Raw genomic sequence first — 21278 nt, 5'->3', positions numbered from 1 at the left:
TTTAGCATTTTTTACCCAAGCAAGGTCTCGGAGAACCTGACACATTGCACTTCTGGAGACTCCAGGAAGGTTGCAGTTCTGGAAAATGATGGTGCTGGAGACTAAATGATTCCTGATGGTTTCACACCTAATTCTTCACCTTAATTCTTAATTCTTTTGCAGTTAACGTGTCTTTTCCTCTCCACCTGTTTTTCTGACCTTGCTGACCCAATGAGCATTTAGCTGCCCAATGATCATGCCTTAACTTTGCTAATTCTATTATTGAATTAGTATTGCATCCTTCTCATGGGCATTTAATTATTAAATTATTTTTTACCTTGAGTTCAATCTCTTTTTTGGCTCATTTTATCTGTAAAAGAAAACCTGCCTAATAATTCTGCACACCTGAAATAAGGAGTTTCTGACTATCAGCCTTCATGGACAATTATATATCACTTAGAAATGATTAAATACAAAATCAATAGTAGTTATTAAGATTGATGTGGTTTGGAATTGGTAAAATGTTCTTGGAAAAAAAAAAGACCAGAATATCAACTTGCCTAATAATTCTGCACACAGTATATGTACTTTTTGTAGTAATTACAATTACTAGGTAAAAACTAGGTACTAACCCTGAATCTACCCCATATTACCTAATTACCCTACCTTATATTACCAGTACTTTTTGCATGTAAGTTCACGTACTCTAAAATAAAGCTTCTGTTGACAGCTTCTTCTTTTTTTTTTTAAATTCCACTGCATTCTTGCATTTTTACTGCATTATACTCCATTGGTTTTTCTATGCAAAGATACGTTAGATGGAAGTTTACTCGTGTCTTTTTTAGCATCTCGCACACGACACAAAATTCTAAAATTGCTGCATTCAATTTAATAAAAGTTAAGCTTTTCAAAAAAAAGTGTTTATAAAACAGATAGTTCTGGTCCTGGATTCTGATTTGTCAAAGCTGTTGTAAAATACTCTACAAACATACACCTCTTTATCTGTGTTGCTTGGCAACCACTTTGTTGCAACCTCAACCATTTCTGAGGAACTACATTGTTTGGCGGAAGAATGTTTTTAGTGATATCATTACATTGTATTTGCTTTGTTTTATTTTGTGAAACCTTGCTACGTATATGGAACAACTGTTTCATAAAAGTAATAAGCCCTTGAAGCCGTTGTTTACAGTGAATTTATAACAGCTAAGGGGACGCTCCGCATCGTGCCTAACAATGCCCCTTAGCTGTTATAAATTCACTGTAAACAACGGCTTCGCGGGGCTTTTTGCTTTATTCTAGATCTTGCCTTTTCTTTCCTCATTCCACTGCCCCCATCTTACGTTTTTTTAACGCAAAATAATGTTTTATGTGAACGGCTGCTTATAGTTTAGATTCTTTAACTTGAAGAAATGCAATATTCCAATACTCCAAACAATACTTTCTTCGGTGGGACACATGATATATGAGAGCTTAGAGTGGAGCTTTTATTGTGTGGAAATGAACTTCATAATAAACTGTTGAACAGAGCACAGAAGTCATACGGGTTTGGAACGACACGACGGTCATCAAAAGTCTGGGACTGATCCGAGCTCACACAGCACTGAGAGGACTGAACATCACAAGCTATCTTCTTCACGTCACGTTTGTCTGAAGTTTGTTCACTGTGAGCTGTGGTTTAATATTCTCTGCACTCATCTATCCTGTATCATGAGAGCGGTTTGAAAACAGCCAGCTGAGCAGCTCCTGAAGGCCCTGTCCGGAGCGAGCGCTGATCTCTAGTGTTGAGACCGACTGAGGCGCAGCTTTAATAACGTCATCCATCCTGAACAACGCCTTCAGCTCCACAAGAGACATGGTGCAAGGAAGATCCCTGAGGAAAGGTTCACATGAATTAGTGCTGGATTTATTCAGTTAAATCAACAAGCGCGAGTGAAGTCAGCGGACCTCTTGTTGAAGAGCACGAGTACAGCAGCAGACTGCAGCGGCTCCGCAGAGAGAACAGACAGCAGCTGGACACAAGACGACGAGATCTGGACAATGTTGGCACAGTCCACCACAAACTGAAATCAGTTAAGAACAGATGGATATCACACATGAAGAGAAACCGGCTCTCTCAAGGACTCTTTACAGAAATGAAGACAAATCCAGACAAAACTTAAGATTTTTTTTTTTTCTGTCACAACATTTTTCTGTCACATTTAACTTAATATTATTCATTCTTTTTCTTTTTTTCTTTAAATTTTACAGGCTCAAAGCAGATGGACCTTCTCTTGTAAAGCAAGCCCAAACTGGACATCTAGCTGACGGAGAGTGAATTTCTGACTCTCACTATAACACATCTGCAATCTGAGAAGTATTTTGGCCAAATGGGCCCCATACAGCCTCCCAGCTCTCGAACTGTTATCTTCCTCTTCCGGAGGATGAGGTCTGTGAGGTTGGTGCCAACCTAAAAAACAACAACAAACAAAACACACACACGTTTACTTAGCTATATCACCGGGGACATTACATAGACTTCTATTGTTTTTATACACAGATAGTTATAGAGTTTATAAACTAATCCTAATCCTCACAAAAGACTCTCTGCATTTCTACAATTTAAATTATGTTTATTTTTATGCCAGTTTTACAAATGAAGATGTCCCCAAAGGGAAGATTTTGGAGATTTTGTCAGGTTTAGCTCACTTTTGGGTACAAATTTGTCCCCAATCTACTTTATTTGATCCCTCAGACAGATTGTTTATCTCGTATAGCGAGTGAAATCTCAGAAAAGCTGTGTTTTGCTGACAGGGCATCATTATTGAGCAGCTCACCGTGGACAGCGTGACAGGCGCTTCACCCAAATCCGCCTGTGCTCCCATCTGACACAACTGTTAGTCCAGATAAAGAAGACATACTCACTAACAGCAGAAAACAGTGTTTAATGACAGCTGTAGTGAACTACATCAAGAGAAGCACAGCATGCAGTCTGTCTAAGTTAAGTGAAGTGTAATCAGCTGCTGAAGGATATTCTGTAGTCGCTTCAGTAAAAGTGTTTTTCCGACTCCAGCTGCTCCGAGCAATAAACACATCGCAGCGACACTTAACCTGAAATTACTTCATCAACACGAGACAAGAGCAGATCTCTGTTTTAAAACGACTGACTCCTAATCATTACATGGATATGTTTCCTGTGTCGCCACGGCAACGACGCTGTTTACACAATAAAAGTCTCCGTGAATGATTATTATTTTAGTGATTGGCGCCCTCCAGTGTCTGAAGAAGATTGACTCTGTTACACAAAGAACTTATACTTATTATTACTTCGGGCTTCTATACTCTGTCCACATGACATTAGTTTGCAGAAACTAGCAGTAAATTCTGTATAATATCTATTATTGTTATAACAGTATGTAAACCATTAGCGATATACAGTAGCTACTGTACAGCCTTCCACTGTTTTAAATTGTGTATGAAAAAAGTAAACATTTTTACAGGATAAGCGTGTTAAACTGTAGTAGGCTATGCACTCTGTTTTCATCTAAACCATCTAAATCTCATTGCATGTGTAATTCAGTTAGTGTTGTTATCATCTTGGAAATAAAAATATGTCTTGGTTCATTCGTCACACACATGCTCTAACAGCTATTTGACTTTAACCTTCAAACAAATCTGTTCAAGATAATGTAAAGATTGACTAAAGCTGTATTACAGCAAACCAGGAAGACAAAACTGTAGCTAGTTACTGTAAGTGCATTGCATTGTGGTACACATGCAGTAACCAGTATAGGCTGCTGATGTTTTTGACAAATGTAGCAGGTTATCCAAGTACATGTGCACATTATACTTTATACTGTATTATAGTAAATATGAACCTGAGCGTCCATTACATGTGCAGCTACATCCTGTCCTTCAGAATCAGAGCAAACATCTTTCTCGATAATGACATTTAGTTGTATGCAAATTGTGTTTTCTCTGTTCTCATTATTTATGGTCTTACAGGCCTGCAGCTGCTCTAATGGTGAGTTTAATGGTGTTCAAAAGGGGAGTTTTCACAGAAATACCACAGAAGAACCATTCTGAAAAAACCCCAATAATAATAATTAAAAAAAATCTGCTATAAGAACTTTTTGTGGAATGGAAAAATTTCATGGATGTTAAAGGTTTTTCCTGGAAACAGATGCCAATAAATCTTCTAAATAATTTAATTTTTAAGAGTGTAAGTTTGAATAATTCAATGAACAATATTTATTTGAATATTTAAGCAGCATGATTTGAAAGTATAAATCAGATGCTTTGATTAGCCTTGTTTAATATTTGTTTTAGTATGTTTAGTGCAAATTTAACATTAGCTTATAAATTTAATTCACTGTCACTTTGAGAATTTGTCATTAAACTAACATTCATTTTGTAGCCATGATGAAAACATTATGATTTTCCCCCATAAGTGAAATAACTCAGAATATGAAAGCAGTGTCGTGCACCGTTAGGATGAAGTGATTGGCTGAACTCTGCTCCTCCCTCTTTCAGAGTTTCTCTTCTCTATATGAGTATCTCAGTCTCTCTGATTCTCTTCATCTCTCCTCTAAACTCAATCTGCTCATCAGTCGAGATGCTGATAATATTCTACTGCTTTATTCTCTCTCTTCTGTCATGTAAGTTACACATTTCACTCTAAACATGTTGTTCTCTCAGTGATGACAAGGTTAATGAAATTAATTTTATTCATTATAATTCTACAGCTGTCAGATGTGCAAAAGTGATCACACAGAAACCTTCAGTACTGACAGAAGAAAAAGGCAGATCTGTGACTATGGACTGTAACATTGAAAAGGACTACACTTATGTCAGCTGGTATAAACAGATTCCAAACACAGCTCCTCAGTTTGTGTTGAGATACTATCATGGTCAAAGCGCCCCTGACAAATATGGAGATGGTTTTACCTCCAGCCGCTTCACATCTAAAACTACGTCAAATATTGACTATCAGCTGATCATCAGTAATGTGGATGTGGATGATTCTGCAGTGTATTACTGTGGCACATGGGACAGCTCTGTTAGTGAGGGGGTATCACAGTGATTCACAGCATGACAAAAACCTCCTCACTGCTCACATTCACTTCTGCTTTAACACACGTCACATGCTCTTGAATTAATATAATACAGAGTTGTGCCATGATTGTCCTCATAAACTATGTTTATGTTGTAATACCCATGTTATTATACACATAAACCATGTGGTCAACCACACACACACACACACACACACACACACACACACACACACACAAACACAGGAGTTTGTATACAGTTCTATGTAAATGACATATTTTAAAAGGTTTCTCTTTCATATCTTTCACTTTTTCCATATAATTTAATTGAATCCATTTTGTAAGACACTGCAAGGGTTTTAATCACTGGTGATAAGATCCCATGGTAACACTTTAGAATACTGTTCCATCATTAATGAATAACTACACAAGAACACATGAGTAACGCAATATTATCACTCTAGTAACTACTAGTAACTAACAAGCAACTCTGATTAATGAATTAGTAAGTAATAGTGCTTAGTCGAATGTGGTAGTTCACTATTAGCTAATGAGTAACTATTATTTTTTTTCATACCTCCCTAAGAACTACTGTATACAGGTTGATAATTAATATGAATAATACATAATGTATTATCAATTCTCAAGTAAAGGTCATGGTAACCCACTAGTAATGACTCAAGTATTACCAAATTCTTCAGAAGGAATTACTAATTATTTGGATCAGTTTTCTAAAGTGAAGATTGTGATAACTCCCTAGTAATGACTGAAGTCACTGTAAACTTTTGAGGTTTTTGTAAGGTTCTGGTTAGTAATTCATTTTGCTAGATTTGGTAACATTTAAATCATTACTAGTGGGTTACCGTGATCTTCACTTTAGAATACTGATCCAAATAATTAGTAGTTTCTTCAGAAGGATGTAGTAACACTTGAGTCATTACTATCCAAAACCTTACATATATCTCAAAAGCTCACAATGACATCAGTCAATATTAGGAAGTTATGATGATCTTCACTTTAGTATACTGATCCAAGTAATTAGTAGTTCATTTAGAAGGATTTGGTAATTCTTGAGTCATTACTAGTGGGTTACCATGATCTTCATTTTAGAATGAATTATTGTAGTGTTCTCGTGCAGTGTGTTGAAACTCTGACTAAACACCAAGTTAAACCGTAGCCAATGAAGACAGAGTCGTAGTAAGGTTGATCATTTACTGTCACTCTTCCTCATTAACATTTGCGGTGAAAACTGTAATGAAACAATACAACAATCTTCAGAATCCAGTGTCTTGACTAACATCGCATCATGAATGACTGTAACATAAGCATAAACTACTGTTCTCACTGTAGCAGCAGTTACAATGTCTATTAGTATCACAAACGCTCGTACACAATAGTACACAACTGTTTTAGCAACTTATCAAACATATTTTTAACAAAATCATTACTAATATATGATCTTTTACATGTCTAATGTAATATCAATGAACTTACAGCATTGCCTCTGTGATGCTTTTTAGAGGATGCAATGGATTATTAGAGAGCACGCTATGTCTGTCTCATTGTTTTCATGAAGAACGGATCACTCACAGGAAGTGACTAAACAGGAAGTGATGTCATCACATGAAACAAATAATATAATTTCTTTACAAACGAGGTAGATAAAGGAAAAGTAATTATGAACTTCACATATTCACTTGAGAATATGTACCAAAAAATATTTTAAGAACTATTTGAAAGTTACATTCCTTAAAGGGCAACACACTCCCCGCCTGACCTATGTGAGGTCACTATGAACCAGTGCACGTGCTAAACCTTAGTCTCTAGATCAGTCTTTGGGTAGAAGTAGAACAACTTATGCAATTGGCCTTAGAAAGGTTTTAATATTGCCTTGGTCAGTTGTTGTGACCTCAACCTTTCTTACATGCCCGTCCTTTACAGGGAATACGGCAGAGATTCTGGCCATGGGCCAACAGTTGCGGGCTATCTGCTTGTCCCTGAGCAGAACTAGATCTCCCACTTGAAGGTTTCTGCGAGGTACTGTCCACTTTTGTCTGTGTTGCAAGCAAGGTAAGTATTCGCGGCTCCAGCGGGTCCAGAACTGGTTTGCAAGAGCCTGAACTTGTCTCCATTGCTTTGTAAACAGGTCCTTTTCCGAGAAGTCTCCGGGAGGAGGCGGAACTCCTGTCTTCTGTGTAAGGAGCATTGACGGTGAAAGTATGAATGGATGTTCCGGATCTGCAGACATAGGTAGGAGTGGTCGTGCTTTAATAATTGCAGTCACTTCTGCCATTAGTGTGCAAAGGACTTCATGGGTTAAGCGAGTGTTCAGCTGCAGAAACATTGAATCTGGGATTCTTCTGGCAATGCTGATCAGGCGCTCCCATGAGCCTCCCATGTGAGAACTGTGTGGTGGGTTGAATTCCCAGCTGCATCCTTGCTCACTGAGGTACGTTTGCACTGTTTTGTCCATTCCAAGCTCCTAGCACGCTCCGATGAAATTGGTACCGCAATCGGAACGGAGCTGTTTCGCAGGGCCTCTGAGTGCAAAGAAGCGCCTGAGAGCATTTATGCAACTTGACATGTCCATAGACTCAATGATCTCGACGTGCACAGCTCTCGAACTCATACAGCAGAACATGATGGACCACCGCTTGCTCTCCGCCTGTCCTCCTCTGGTGCGTCTGCTTGTGACAGACCAGGGTCCAAATACATCGAGCCCCACATATGTAAAGGGAGGGCAGACTTTGAGACGATCAGATGGCAGGTCCGCCATGTGTTGTTCTTCAAGCTTTCCACGCAGCTTGCGACAGGTTATGCATTTGTGGAGTACTGAATTGATTAGTGACTTGCCTCCCAAGATCCACAGTCCTGCTGCCCTGATTGCTCCTTCTGTCAGGTGACGGCCTTGATGTTTCACTTGCTCATGGTGATGTCGAATGAGCAATAGGGATATGTGACTACCTTTGGGGAGAATTATTGGGTTTTTTTCCGCAGTTGCAACCTCAGAGTACTTTAGTCGTCCTCCAACACAAATGAAATTGTCCTCCATGATCGGACTGAGTTTCTGCAAGCAGCTACTTTTGGATACAGCTTGGTTAGCTTGGAGGGCTGACAGTTATTTTGCAAATGCAGCCTTTTGTGTTGCTTTAAGGATAACATTCCTTGCTTGGTCAATTTCGTCTGGAGCACGAGGTAAGTCACATCTGTGCCAACCTTTGCATTTGCTGTTTTGGTTTGTGTGCTTGAAGGATTTTGCCATGTGAACTAGAAATGCTACTTCTCTTACTAGGGAGGTGAAGGTAGAGAACCGTTGGAATCGGTTAGAGGTAAGCTTTGGTTCTTCCAGGTTAGTAGCACATGTTTGTACTTGTGGTCGGATTTCTGAATCATTTTCAGGTTCAATTAGCTCAAATATCTCAGTTATTTGTGTTTTTTCTGCAGGTGGCTGACACAAGAAGGAGGGGCCGGTGAACCAAGAAGTCTGTGCCAGACAAGATGCAGGTAAAGATCGCGACGCATGATCTGCAGGGTTTTCTTCCGTACGTACGTAGTGCCACTGCTCAGGTCTCGAGGACTGACGGATGCGTTGGACTCTATTGTGAAGATACACATAGAATCGTTTTGACTCGTTATAAATGTAACCGAGCACCACTTTGCTGTCGGTAAAGAACTTTATTTCGTTTAACTCAAGATCTAGCTCATCCTCAATGAGATCTGCCATCTCTACTGCTAAGACAGCAGCACACAGCTCGAGCCTTGGGATTGTAGGCTCGGACAGGGGTGCTAGTTTTGCCTTGCCCATAACAAATCCTACTTCGACTGGCCCATCTTTCTGAATTACTTTCAGATACGCCACAGCACCTATGGCCTTAGTCGATGCATCTGAGAATACACACAATTCTGTGTGCACTACTTCAATTAGTGAGGTTGTTGTGTATGTAAGTGGAACATGAAGCTGTTCTAGGTCTTGGAGAGAATCTCTCCAGGCTTCCCATTTACTTAGTTTGTCCTCCGGGAGTAATGTGTCCCAGTCTGACTGTTCAGAGTTAAGTTCTCTGAGAAGGTCTCTTCCCTGGATCGTGACAAGTGCCAATAGACCCAGAGGATCAAAAACACTGTTGACAGTGGAGAGGACTCCATGTCGGGTGAATGGTTTGGCAATAGTCGATGCGGAGTAGGTGAATGTGTCGGTCGTGATCTCCCATAGCAGACCTAAACTCCGTTGTGTGGGTGAAGTTTCTCCACTCAGATCTAGGTCCTTGATTACTGGAGCACAATCTTCCAGCGGAAAAGCTTCCATGACTGTTTGAGAGTTCGAAGCAAACTTGTGCAAATGGAGGTTTGACTCAGCTAGTGAAGCCTGTGTTCGTTGGAGCAAATCGATTGCCTCAGCTTCGGATGGTACGGATACCAAACCATCATCAACATAGAAATGTCTTTCCACAAACTTGATGGTATCAGCATCATGCTCCTGTGTACCTTCTCTGATAGCTCTTTGCAACCCATAAATGGCCACAGTAGGAGATGGCCGATTGCCGAAGACGTGGACCTTCATTCGATACTAAATAATTTCCTTGTTGACATCATTGTCCTTGTGCCATAAGAGTCGGAGGAAGTTACGATTGTCATCACGCACCAAGAAACAATGGAACATCTGCTGAAGGTCCGCTAGGATTGCAACCCTCTCTTTCCGAAAGCGTAGAAGGACTCCGACAAGGGAGCTATTGAGGTCGGGACCTGTGAGGAGCACATCATTGAGAGAGATGCCCGAGTAGCGAGCACTGGAATTAAAGACCACCCTGATCTGATTGGGTTTTTGAGGATGGTAGACCCCAAATGTAGGAAGACAGGAAGGCTTTCCTGTAGCTCAAATAGTAGAGCATGGCACTAGCAACGCCAAGATCATGGGTTCGATTCCCAGGGAAAGCAAGAGCTGATAAAATGTAAAAACTGTAACTTGAATGCAATGTAAGTCGCTTTGGATAAAAGCGTCTGCTAAATGCATAAATGTAAATGTAAGATACCAGCATTCATCCCCTTCTCTCAGTGGCGGCGCAACCTCAGCATGTCCGTTGGTAAAGATCTTTTCCATGAATGCCACATACTGTTGCTGCATCTCAGGTTTTCTCTTCAGGGTTCGTTGCAGGCATGTGAATCGATTAACAACTTGATCCTTATTGTTTGGCAAGCGCTGGCGTGGTTCTCTGAATGGTAGAGGAGCTACCGAGCTGTTAGCATCGTTTCTGTAGACGTTTGTGTCTATTATTTTTAGGAAAGCTGTGTCTTCCACGGATAGAGCAGGTTTGTTGTCATGCTCAGTTCTGCTGAACACTGTCTGTCCAAGCGTCTTCTCAGTTGCTTTGGTAGATGTGCTACCACTTTGCTGCATCTCCTTGACCTGCATAAAGCTCGTACAGGGTTGAAAAATTTAATGGCGGCCGCCTTCCAGCACGTTGGTCTTGAATGTGTTGACCATTGGCCTATGTACATTACCCAGGCACACTTCTCCTATTACTACCCAGCCCAGGTCCAGTCGTTGGGCAAAGGGGGCATTGATTGGTCCATTGACCTGCTGCCTGACCTTGTGTGCCCTAATTACATCTCTTCCGAGTAGCAAAAGTATTTCTGCTTCCGGTTCTAGTTCTGGAATGTGCTTGGCAATGTGTCGGAGATGAGGCTGGTAAAGGACTGCACTTGGCGTTGGAATCTCAGAGCGATTGTTCATGATCTCATAACACTCAATGAGTGGTGGAAGAGAGATGAAAACCTTTCCATCAAGGGACTCAATCTGGAATCCTTCTGCTTTCTTGCCAGATGTTTCTATGATGCCAGAGCAAGTTCTGAGATGATATGAGAATTGTTCGCTCTCCACATTGAACAGCTCGAAGAATTCAGGTCTGGCTAATGAACGATTGCTCTGGTCGTGCAGAATTACGTAGGCTTTGATGGCCATGTCCTTGGAACCCTTTGGGTACAGCTTTACAAGGCAGATTTTTGAGCACGAGCAACCCCACTGACCTGGACCACAAACTTCTGTACAGGTTGTATTGACAACAGCCATATTAGAGTGATCTTCTCCCTCCCCGCCATCCTCTTGTGACAGTGAAGGAGCCTTGACTACTTGTGGTAATGGGCCAGGGTGCATGGCTGCATCATCATTGGTGCTACCGCATTCAGAGCATTTTACAGAATACTTGCATTCCCTGGCGAGGTGAGAAACGAAGAACAGCATTTGAAACATATTCCTTTCTCCTTGAGGAAGGCCTTTCTGTCGTCGAGGAGTTTGTTTCTGAACGTTCTGCATTTTTTCAAGGGGTGCGGTTTGTTGTGTAATGGACAGATTTTGTTAGGGTCATCACTGACTGCACACACGTCTGTTTTGTGAACTGAGATGGGTTTGTTGGTTTGGAAACTCTTCACAATGGATCTGTCTGGTTTCGCAGTTGTTGTAGCACTGCTTTGATGCATAAAGCTAGGATCATTTCGCTTCTTTGCTTAACGGCACACAAAGTTACAGAAATACTCGAAGGGAGGAAAGCGACCGTGATTTTCTTCTTTGTACCGTGACCCAGAAGTCACCCACTTGTCCTGAAGCCCATATGGAAGCTTATCTACGATTGGTGCGACTCCACGTGAAGTCAAGGTATGACAGACCTGTGAGATAACCATCTTCTTTAGCACTTTGGATTTCCATGAGCAAATCCCCGAGTTCATGTAATTTGGTGTGGTCTTTAGCTGAAAACCTAGGAAAACTGTTCAATCACTGAAACAGTGACCTTTCGATGATTTCTGCTGCAGCATAGCACTCACGTAGTCTTTCCCATGCTTTGTGTAAAGCAAGATTGGGGTTACTGACATGCACTGAGCGGATCCGTTTCACCATTTCGCCAGATTCCTTACCCAGCCATTTCGTCATGAGGTCCAATTCCTGGGTTGCTGTGAGGTGAACTTTACGAGCTGCACTGGTGAATGAGGAATACCATGACCGATAATTTTCAGGCTTATCGTCAAATTGGTACAGTCCTGAACTAACGAGGTCTCGCCGGGCTAAATACTGTGCCAAAGGCTCTGCCTGAGGTGGTGTGCTAGCTGGAGGAATGTATTGAACAATGTAAGGCTTAGCAGGTGCATTCATGATGGGGCTGGTCCTCCCAACTTCAGACAATCACACCTTCAGACAGATCAGATAGGTTAGTTGCAGATAAGTGCATACCATCAGCTTTCTCAGACTTTGGCTTGTTTTTGATAGACTGTGCGTGTGAAGTGTCTTTCGCAGCCGGGCTCCATGTCATGAAGCTGTTATGTGAGTCAGCATGAAATAGAGGAGCGACGGGCAAAGCTGAAAAGAGTGAAGAGGGAGAATGATTCTGTAGGTTGATTTGAGAATTGACATATTCACTGGTACGTTCAATTTTAACTTTCTCTGACTCAGATCCTCCTCTTTCCACTGCAGCATGCATTGCTAATTCAGCATCTTCCAGCACTTGTGCCTCCACAGCGGCTGCATCAGCTTCTCGTTGTAGCGTTAACACTTTCAACTCAGTGTCTATTCTTACTGTTTCTAACTGATTTTGAGCTTCTCTTGTGGCCTTTTCCATTTTCAGTTTAGCCTCTTGGCTGGCATATGATGCTCTCACTTTGGCGGCTTCAGCTCTGGCCCGGGCACGGGCTGCACTCGCCGATGATGCGGATGACTTGCCACTTTTTGTGCTGCACACAGACGCCTTGCTGCTTGTGGCCATCTTATCCACTTTAACATCAAATAATGCTTTTTCACTGTAGTGTTCTCGTGCAGTGTGTTGAAACTCTGACTAAACACCAAGTTAAACCGTAGCCAATGAAGACAGAGTCGTAGTAAGGTTGATCATTTACTGTCACTCTTCCTCATTAACATTTGCGGTGAAAACTGTAATGAAACAATACAACAATCTTCAGAATCCAGTGTCTTGACTAACATCGCATCATGAATGACTGTAACATAAGCATAAACTACTGTTCTCACTGTAGCAGCAGTTACAATGTCTATTAGTATCACAAACGCTTGTACACAATAGTACACAACTGTTTTAGCAACTTATCAAACATATTTTTAACAAAATCATTACTAATATATGATCTTTTACATGTCTAATGTAATATCAATGAACTTACAGCATTGCCTCTGTGATGCTTTTAGAGGATGCAATGGATTATTAGAGAGCACGCTATGTCTGTCTCATTGTTTTCATGAAGAACGGATCACTCACAGGAAGTGACTAAACAGGAAGTGATGTCATCACATGAAACAAATAATATAATTTCTTTACAAACGAGGTAGATAAAGGAAAAGTAATTATGAACTTCACATATTCACTTGAGAATATGTACCAAAAAATATTTAAGAACTATTTGAAAGTTACATTCCTTAAAGGGCAACACAATTATTCATTATGCATAATTCACATTAATTATGAACCTGTATACAGTAGTTCTTAGGAGTTCTCAGGATATATGAAAAAATAGTAGTTATTGGTTAGCTAATAGTGAACTACCAGTTTCAACTTAGCACTATTACTTACTAAATCGTTAATCAGAGTTTCTTGTTAATAATAGTAGTTACTACAGTGTTAATAGTGCATTAGTCACTTGTTCCTGTGTAGTTATTCATTAACGACGGAACAGGATTCTACAGTGTTACCTGATGTTTTTGAAAAAATGTTGCAGGTTATCCAAGTACATGTGCACATTATACTTTATACTGTATTATTGTAAACGTGAATGTGTAGCTACATCCTGTCCTTCAGAATCAGAGCAAACATCTTTCTCGATAATGACATTTATAGTTGTATGCAAATTGTGTGTTTTCTCTGTTCTCATTATTTTTGGTCTTACAGGCCTGCAGGTGCTCTAATGGTGAGTTTAATGGTGTTCAAAAGGGGAGTTTTCACAGAAATGCCACAGAAGAACCATTCTGAAAAATAAATAAATAAATAAAAATAATAATAAAAAAATGCTATAAGAACTTTTTTGTGGGAAGATTTCGTGGATGTTAAAGGTTCTTCATTGAAACACAGATGTCAATAAATCTTCTAAATTATTTAATTTTTAAGAGTGTAAGTTTGAATAATTCAATGAACAATATTTATTTGAATATTTTAGCTGCATCATTTGAAACTATAAATCAGATGCTTCAATGTTTGTTTTACTATTTTTAGTGCAAATTTAACATTAGTATTAGCTTATAAATTTAATTCACTGTCACTTTGAGAATTTGTCATTAAACTAACATTCATTTTGTAGCCATGATGAAAACATTATGATTTTCCCCCATAAGTGAAATAACTCAGAATATGAAAGCAGTGTCGTGCACCGTTAGGATGAAGTGATTGGCTGAACTCTGCTCCTCCCTCTTTCAGAGTTTCTCTTCTCTATATGAGTATCTCAGTCTCTCTGATTCTCTTCATCTCTCCTCTAAACTCAATCTGCTCATCAGTCGAGATGCTGATAATATTCTACTGCTTTATTCTCTCTCTTCTGTCATGTAAGTTACACATTTCACTCTAAACATGTTGTTCTCTCAGTGATGACAAGGTTAATGAAATTAATTTTATTCATTATAATTCTACAGCTGTCAGATGTGCAAAAGTGATCACACAGAAACCTCCTGTACTGACAGAAGAAAAAGGGAGATCTGTGACTATGGACTGTAACATTGAAAAGCACGAGGGTTATTATGTCAGCTGGTATAAACAGATTCCAAACACAGCTCCTCAGTTTGTGTTGAGATACTATCATGCTCACAGCGACTCTAGCTATGGAGATGGTTTTACCTCCAGCCGCTTCACATCTAAAACTACGTCAAATATTGATTATCAGCTGATCATCAGTAATGTGGATGTGGATGATTCTGCAGTGTATTACTGTGGCACATGGGACAGCTCTGTTAGTGAGGTGGTATCACAGTGATTCACAGCATGACAAAAACCTCCTCACTGCTCACATTCACTTCTGCTTTAACACACGTCACATGCTCTTGAATTCAATATATAATACGGACAGTTTTTACAGTTGTGCCATGATTGCTGTACACTTCATGAATATTTAAATCACATACACAATACACACATGTGTGGAAGCCTATAGTGATGAACCAGCCACCTGGAGGCATGCTGGAATGAATGTATTTATTTTGTTTAATAATTATTTACTTAAGAGGACAAATTCATGTAAAATTTAAACAGTAAAAGGAATGTTTTGATGGATACATGTGTAAATTTACTTTGGATGTTTGTTTTCTATATTCTATATTGAATTTAATTGAATTGAATGCCTTTATTGTCATTGTATTTCTCTGCATACAATGAAATTAGGAGCACTGCTCCTGACTGGTGTTAGAAAAACAAACATAACCACAGACAATAAATAAGACTATAAGACTGTACAGTACAATTTTACAGGGAAATACAGCAAGTGACTTGGTCATGATATTCACATTGAGCAATCTGAGTAAAGTGACCATTTATAGTATTGCACGTTGGCCTTCACATTGATATGCACAGTAAGTTTAAACAAAAGTACAATTTAAATGGAATGAGTAGCGATTTAGTGACTAGATATAGTATTGCACATTGACAGTGTATAGTATTGCTCATATATTATTGCACCTTTACTGCATATATAGTGTTATAGTGTTATATATTAAGGAAATATTTAGCATCTCAATAAAGGAAAAGAAAAGTTGTGCTCCAGAGAAGTATTTCTTCTAGTGGATGCAGTGAGCTGTGACTCTGATTCACCAACACACTTTTATGTTTTTCCATCTCAGCCATGGCTTTCATGTTTTATGAGGACTCTCCATAGACATTATATACTGTACAAACTTTATATTCTATCCCCTAAAAAAGTCCCACAAGGTCCGAAAATTCAAGATTTTACTAACATTGTGGGAACATTTTGTCAACACAAGTTTGCCTGGAACACACACACACACACACACACACACACACACACACACACACACACACAAACAGGCTTTGCATATAGTTCTATAATAAAGGTTCCTCTTTCAAATCTTTCACTTTTTCCGTATAATTTTATTTAATAAATTTTGGAACACACTGCAAGGGTTTTATTCACTGGTTATAAGATCCAATTTACACCACCGATTATTACAATATATTCCATAGAAAAAAAAACATACATTTTTAATTGCTGTATTACAGTTTTTCTCGATTGCTAACACACAATTCACAAAACAATTCACAATTTTCTCACAACTATAAACACAATCTCAAAACTACACACCAACTTGTGCAAACTTCAAACTTCCAGGTCAAAATCGAATAGTTTAGTCAAAAACATATTCTCTTTTGTCAGACTCAAACTTTGGCCTCAGATGATACACAAACCTGTCAAGTACACTGACTATTTTCCTGCCTAGAGAACACTAGTGAGATCAGTTCAATGACTGTTACAATATACGGCATAAATAGAGGGGTGCAGATACTGTAATATTCAGCAATAAACTTTAAGAAAAGTTTACTGTCATTACACTACTGTAAAGAGATCTTACAGTAAATGAAAAGCACTAGAAGAGAAAAGTTCAAAGACCAAACAACTGAATATACAGTAAACACACACTGGAATATACTTTCAGTTACTTTACAGAAATAAAAATATAAATAATGAATAAATAAACAAATAATTAAATCAATTAATTAATTAATTCATTCATTCAGCATCCCTTGCCAAATTGCATTACAACATTGGTAGTATCCTTACTTGTTAGAGTAGTTTCTTAGCCTTCTGACAAAAGACTTCTGTGCCTCGGGACAGTCGTCTCTCAGTTCTGCACAAATACAGTACATGTAAGGACTACCTGGCTACAAATCAATTCAACAGTAATGAGTTTGAGGGTGTACAACATGTGCTACAGTATTCACTGTACATAGAATAATAAAAGTTCCCTCATCTGAAGTACTGCTGCTATGTACTGTAATTACATTGTATAAGTAGTATTGAAACCTTGATATGAGCCTGTAGGCCAACTTCCCTCATGGTCAGTGCATGCAGAAGAACATGCTCAACTATCAACCTTTTTCTTGACGTAATAATGGGCGTGGCCATTTGCAAATTCTATGGGTCTAGCTTCTGGTCTCATCCGTGTCCAGCTATTTTTAGTTGTACAAAACAGTTCGTTTTTCTGCTTGATATTGAAAATTGGTGTGTCTTATCATGTTATTTTAATGTATTATCTTAATTATGAACACACTGGTTTGTAGTGCAAACAGTTTTACCGTTTACTGCACGTTGTTATTCTCTGCGTTATTTACCTAAAGCGGCTAATGAACCGGAAGTCTCACCCATAGGCTTACTTCTGCGTTGAAGAAAAAGGTGGATAGTGCTTTGTATTTCATCAGGAACAAATGACCTTTGACCTCACCCCCTTCATTTTTATTTTCCCCTCCAATTCCTCTTTGTCTCCCACTACCAGGATTCATTTTCCAAAACACATAATCACTTGTGCTCCTGTTCATATCGTTCTAAGACTCTGGCCTGTGTGTCATCAGTTTTGCTAATGTTCACAAAGGGATAAATGTGTGCTTTGAGTTCATTTTTTGATTCTTGAGTTAATTATATTGTGTGTTTGTGTTTTCTGAATGGTTAAACCTGTGCAAAATGATGGCGGTTTTGTGTCGAGTTTGGCAGAAAACACTGAGCGAACTGGAACGTATGTGCAAAGAGGTGAAATGTGTTAAAAGTTTTGAGAAACGTGTCTTTGTTTTGAGAACTGAAAGAATGGTTTGGAAAATTGGGCCAAATGAATCAGTTACAGTGTGTTAGCAATCGAGAAAAACTGTAATCCATTCTGGTCTGTGTTGAAGTGAGTGAGTGTGTCAGATGTGTTGAGTGTGTGTTGTGTGAGGTGGGCGGTCTTTCTCTTTACTGTCTTAAAGTCTCTCTCTGATCTGATCTGATCTCAGCATTATTCTACAGCACTGCTCATCTTCACACATCAACACCAAATCACAAGATGATCACAATATCCTGCGCTTTCTTCACTCTTCTGACCTGTAAGTGTTCATCAGATCTGAGGATTTGAAGTGATTTGACACTCAATCTCATGTAAAGGTTGTGTTTATTCTGCAGGTGTCGGTGGAGTGACTGTAGTGACTCAGAGTCCATTAATCACAGTCAGTAAAGGAGAAACAGCTCAACTGGACTGTAATCTGGGGACAGTAACTAATGTTGCTGGATGGTACAAACAGACTCCAGCAGGAGTTCCTCAGTTTGTGTTAGTGTTTTATCATGGCTGGAGCTCACCTACATATGGATCTGGTTTCTCTGCTCCTAAATTCACATCAACACATTCATCTCAGTCAGATTATCGTCTGATCATCAGTAATGTGGATGTGGATGATTCTGCAGTGTATTACTGTCAGACATATGACAGCTCTGTTAGTGAGGGGGTATCACAGCGATTCACAGCATGACAAAAACCTCCTCACTGCTCACATTCACTTCTGATTCTAGACAACAGATGAGAAGTAAGAACACTATTCATCTCAGATTCATGTTGAATTAAAAGCAAATCACATATCCTGTGAATATTTTGCAACTTCTTTAATAATCTCACCTGTAATTTAAGTCTTATGGTGCTTTATGATGCTTTTGTCCTGTTTGTATCTGGACAGTCACTGATCACTTCATGCTTTGATTAAATGTAAAAGAGCAGCTTGGATATTCTGCTAAATACCTTCTTCTGTGCTCCTCAGAAGACAGAAAGTCCCGTGGGTTTGTAATGTTTCCTTTAGTGTCCATCATCAGTAGATCCATGTGTTCATGTTCAGAGAGATTTATGAGCTTCATTCACTGTGATTGACTACAGCAGGATTCTCCACAGTCTCTGACACCTGCAGATAACAACAGCCACATATGAGATTGTGTTTCAAAGCACTTTAATACACAGCAGTCAAACACAACTAACAACTGATTGTGTTTGAATCTGAATCATTTCTCCATCAATTAAATGTGTAAAGCACACAGTCAGCTGACCTCGAGTGAGTGTTTCACTTCTGTTTGTGTCTCTTCACAGACTGAGGAGGTTTTTGTACGGCTGAACATATGAAATGTGTCACTGTGGTATTCGGACAAGGAACAAAACTCATTGTGAACGGTAAGTCATCTTTCCACGGCTATTACATTTTTTCTCACTGTATTACATATAGTCTACTCATTGTAGATATATAAACTCATTATTTTTTAGCTTACCTTTTTATTTCTTTACTGTTAAATGTGTGAATTCAGTCACAGACAGTTTTATCCAGAGCCTCCAGTAACCAGTCTTTCACTACAGCTTTAACTTTGATCTGTTTAGTATATTAGTTGTATTTTATATTCAGCAATTAGTAGTAGTATAGTATTGAACAGACATCAGCTTTGTGTTTAATTTAAGAGATTTTTAAAAATGATTTTTTGAAATCGTTTATGTACATTATTTGTGAAACAGCACATGAGAAATTGACCTGCAGTATATACCTAAAACTGTATACTGTAATACACCTAAAACTAATGAATTTTAATACACCTAAAAACTGAATTAATTGATAAACTATATGGAATATTTTGCTTTAAACAATCATCTGTCATACTGCAGGATCTTTGAAAACGAGCTGATGAAGACAGAGATAATTAAAACTACCATAAAGGTGTCAGCACTTAAAATATACACAGTGCTATATATATTCATGTACATTTTAACATAAAACAAAATTTTTAAATTGACAGTTTAAATTGTCAATCAATGACAAAACAACAATCAACTGATTTCTGTCTTTGAACAAATAATTTTTACTTAATTAATTATTAAATTATGTAAAAAAATAAAAATAAAAAAAGTTAAAAAAAAAGTAATTTATTTGTTTTATATGTGATATTTTAGAGATGTATAAAGTGTGAAATGCAGTCAGACTGTAATATGTGAGTTGTCTGGTGGAGATGTTGATGATGATCTGTGTTTAGATGCAGCAGCTGCTGCTCCTGAGCTGAACATCCTCCGTCCATCCAGAGAAGAGCTGAGCTCCAGTAAAGTCACTCTGGTGTGTCTGATCAGTCACATGTCTGGGGCTTTTGCTGATGTGCGTTGGCTTGTGAACGGGAACTCAGTTACTGAAGGCGTCTTCACTGGATCTGCTGAACAGCAGCCTGATAAGAAGTTCAAGACGAGCAGTTATTTAAGCATTGAGAGCTCAGAGTGGGACAAAGACACACAGCTGACATGTGAAGCGACTGCTGCCTCAAAAACCTCCAGAAAAAGCATCAAGAAATCTGACTGCAGCGACTGAACTGCTTGATTTATGTGAGAGTAATTCAGTCTGTTTGCGTAGAGTAGAAGAAAACATGGATAGAATCTAGCAAAAATAAAGAAAGTATTGGTTGCTTCATTCTCTGAATGTCATTTTATGTTTGAATGTACATTATTGTGCTTTATAAACTCAAATAAACTGCATGTTAATCAAACTTTTATGATTGCTTTGTATAATTTGTATGTCTTAATTTATTATTTTAGCATCAGCTTATTACGTCTATTTTGAAGTACTATTAAAAACAAACCATGTTTGCAATTAGAATACTGAACAATTTTAATTAATTATATTATTTAATTTAACAAATAGAAATAAATTATAATATTAATAATCGATAAAATAGTCTATTGAACACTAGAAACATGAAAGTCAAAGTCATTTGCTAATTACACAGGACAAATGCTATTTTGAAATAATCATATAATAATGCTATTAATTGAAGTGTTTTTTTAAATGTATCTTCTGAATAGATCTAAAAACACAGTGTTTAAGTTTATCTTCTATCAGATGCAGTGATCTGTGGAGATTTTCTTCAGTCCTGACACACAGGAAACACCTGCTGTTAGAATCAGCTCTATGTAAATGTGTTTGATTATATTCATATAACATACAGTATCTAATGTGACAGAGTCTGCAGGCAGAAAGCAGAAGTGAATGTGAGCAGTGAGGAGGTTTTTGTCATGCTGTGAATCGCTGTGATACCCCTCACTAACAGAGCTGTCATATGTCTGACAGTAATACACTGCAGAATCATCCACATCCACATTACTGATGATCAGACGATAATCTGATTTAGTTTTGTGATTTGAGTTGAATTTAGGAGAGGAGTAGCCGGATCCGTACGTAGGAGAACTGTTTGGATGGTAGAAATATAAGACAAACTGTGGAACTCCTCCATGGATCTGTTTATACCATCGAGCAG

General features: G+C 38.6%; 2 protein-coding genes across 4 annotated transcripts; one reads left to right on the top strand and one right to left on the bottom strand.

Annotated features, from left to right (window-relative positions):
* Positions 1 to 1442: 1442 nt before the first annotated feature.
* On the bottom strand, positions 1443 to 3384 carry LOC131537149 (ADP-ribosylation factor-like protein 16). Its single transcript, XM_058770436.1, has 5 exons — positions 2990 to 3384; positions 2793 to 2851; positions 2309 to 2425; positions 1924 to 2039; positions 1443 to 1849 (listed from the first exon to the last, which is right to left on the bottom strand). The coding sequence occupies exons 1-5, from the start codon at positions 3048 to 3050 to the stop codon at positions 1675 to 1677; spliced, it is 528 nt and encodes a 175-aa protein (XP_058626419.1). The 5' UTR covers positions 3051 to 3384; the 3' UTR covers positions 1443 to 1674.
* A 1143-nt stretch (positions 3385 to 4527) lies between these two features.
* Positions 4528 to 20510, top strand: LOC131538089 (immunoglobulin lambda-1 light chain-like). Of its 3 annotated transcripts, XM_058771935.1 has the most exons (5): positions 14475 to 14532; positions 17975 to 18064; positions 18141 to 18464; positions 19138 to 19167; positions 20013 to 20510. In XM_058771935.1, the coding sequence occupies exons 1-5, from the start codon at positions 14490 to 14492 to the stop codon at positions 20333 to 20335; spliced, it is 810 nt and encodes a 269-aa protein (XP_058627918.1). In that variant the 5' UTR covers positions 14475 to 14489; the 3' UTR covers positions 20336 to 20510. The 3 variants fall into 3 exon arrangements, with proteins under 3 accessions (XP_058627919.1, XP_058627920.1, XP_058627918.1); XM_058771936.1 differs by lacking the exons at positions 14475 to 14532; positions 17975 to 18064; positions 18141 to 18464 and adding exons at positions 4528 to 4613; positions 4701 to 5030; XM_058771937.1 differs by lacking the exons at positions 17975 to 18064; positions 18141 to 18464 and adding an exon at positions 14620 to 14949 and having other exon boundaries at positions 14445 to 14532.
* Positions 20511 to 21278: the final 768 nt, after the last annotated feature.

Source organism: Onychostoma macrolepis, chromosome 03 (assembly GCF_012432095.1).
Source record: "Onychostoma macrolepis isolate SWU-2019 chromosome 03, ASM1243209v1, whole genome shotgun sequence".
Lineage (NCBI taxonomy): Eukaryota > Metazoa > Chordata > Actinopteri > Cypriniformes > Cyprinidae > Onychostoma > Onychostoma macrolepis.
This window is presented reverse-complemented; position numbering and strand designations above follow the sequence as displayed.

What these genes read in the sequence shown, in the direction of transcription:
- LOC131538089 (XM_058771935.1), top strand. Translation starts at nt 14,490, where the DNA reads ATGCTGATAATATTCTACTGCTTTATTCTCTCTCTTCTGTCAT. An exon ending in CTCTGTTAGTGAGGGGGTAT is followed by an intron (nt 18,465 to 19,137) that starts CACAGCGATTCA and finishes TCACTGTGGTAT; the next exon opens with TCGGACAAGGAACAAAACTC. An exon ending in AACAAAACTCATTGTGAACG is followed by an intron (nt 19,168 to 20,012) that starts GTAAGTCATCTT and finishes ATCTGTGTTTAG; the next exon opens with ATGCAGCAGCTGCTGCTCCT.
- LOC131537149 (XM_058770436.1), bottom strand. Translation starts at nt 3,050, where the DNA reads ATGTGTTTATTGCTCGGAGCAGCTGGAGTCGGAAAAACACTTTTACTG. An exon ending in TTTACTGAAGCGACTACAGA is followed by an intron (nt 2,852 to 2,989) that starts ATATCCTTCAGC and finishes ATCTGGACTAAC; the next exon opens with AGTTGTGTCAGATGGGAGCA. An exon ending in CGCCTGTCACGCTGTCCACG is followed by an intron (nt 2,426 to 2,792) that starts GTGAGCTGCTCA and finishes GTTGTTTTTTAG; the next exon opens with GTTGGCACCAACCTCACAGA.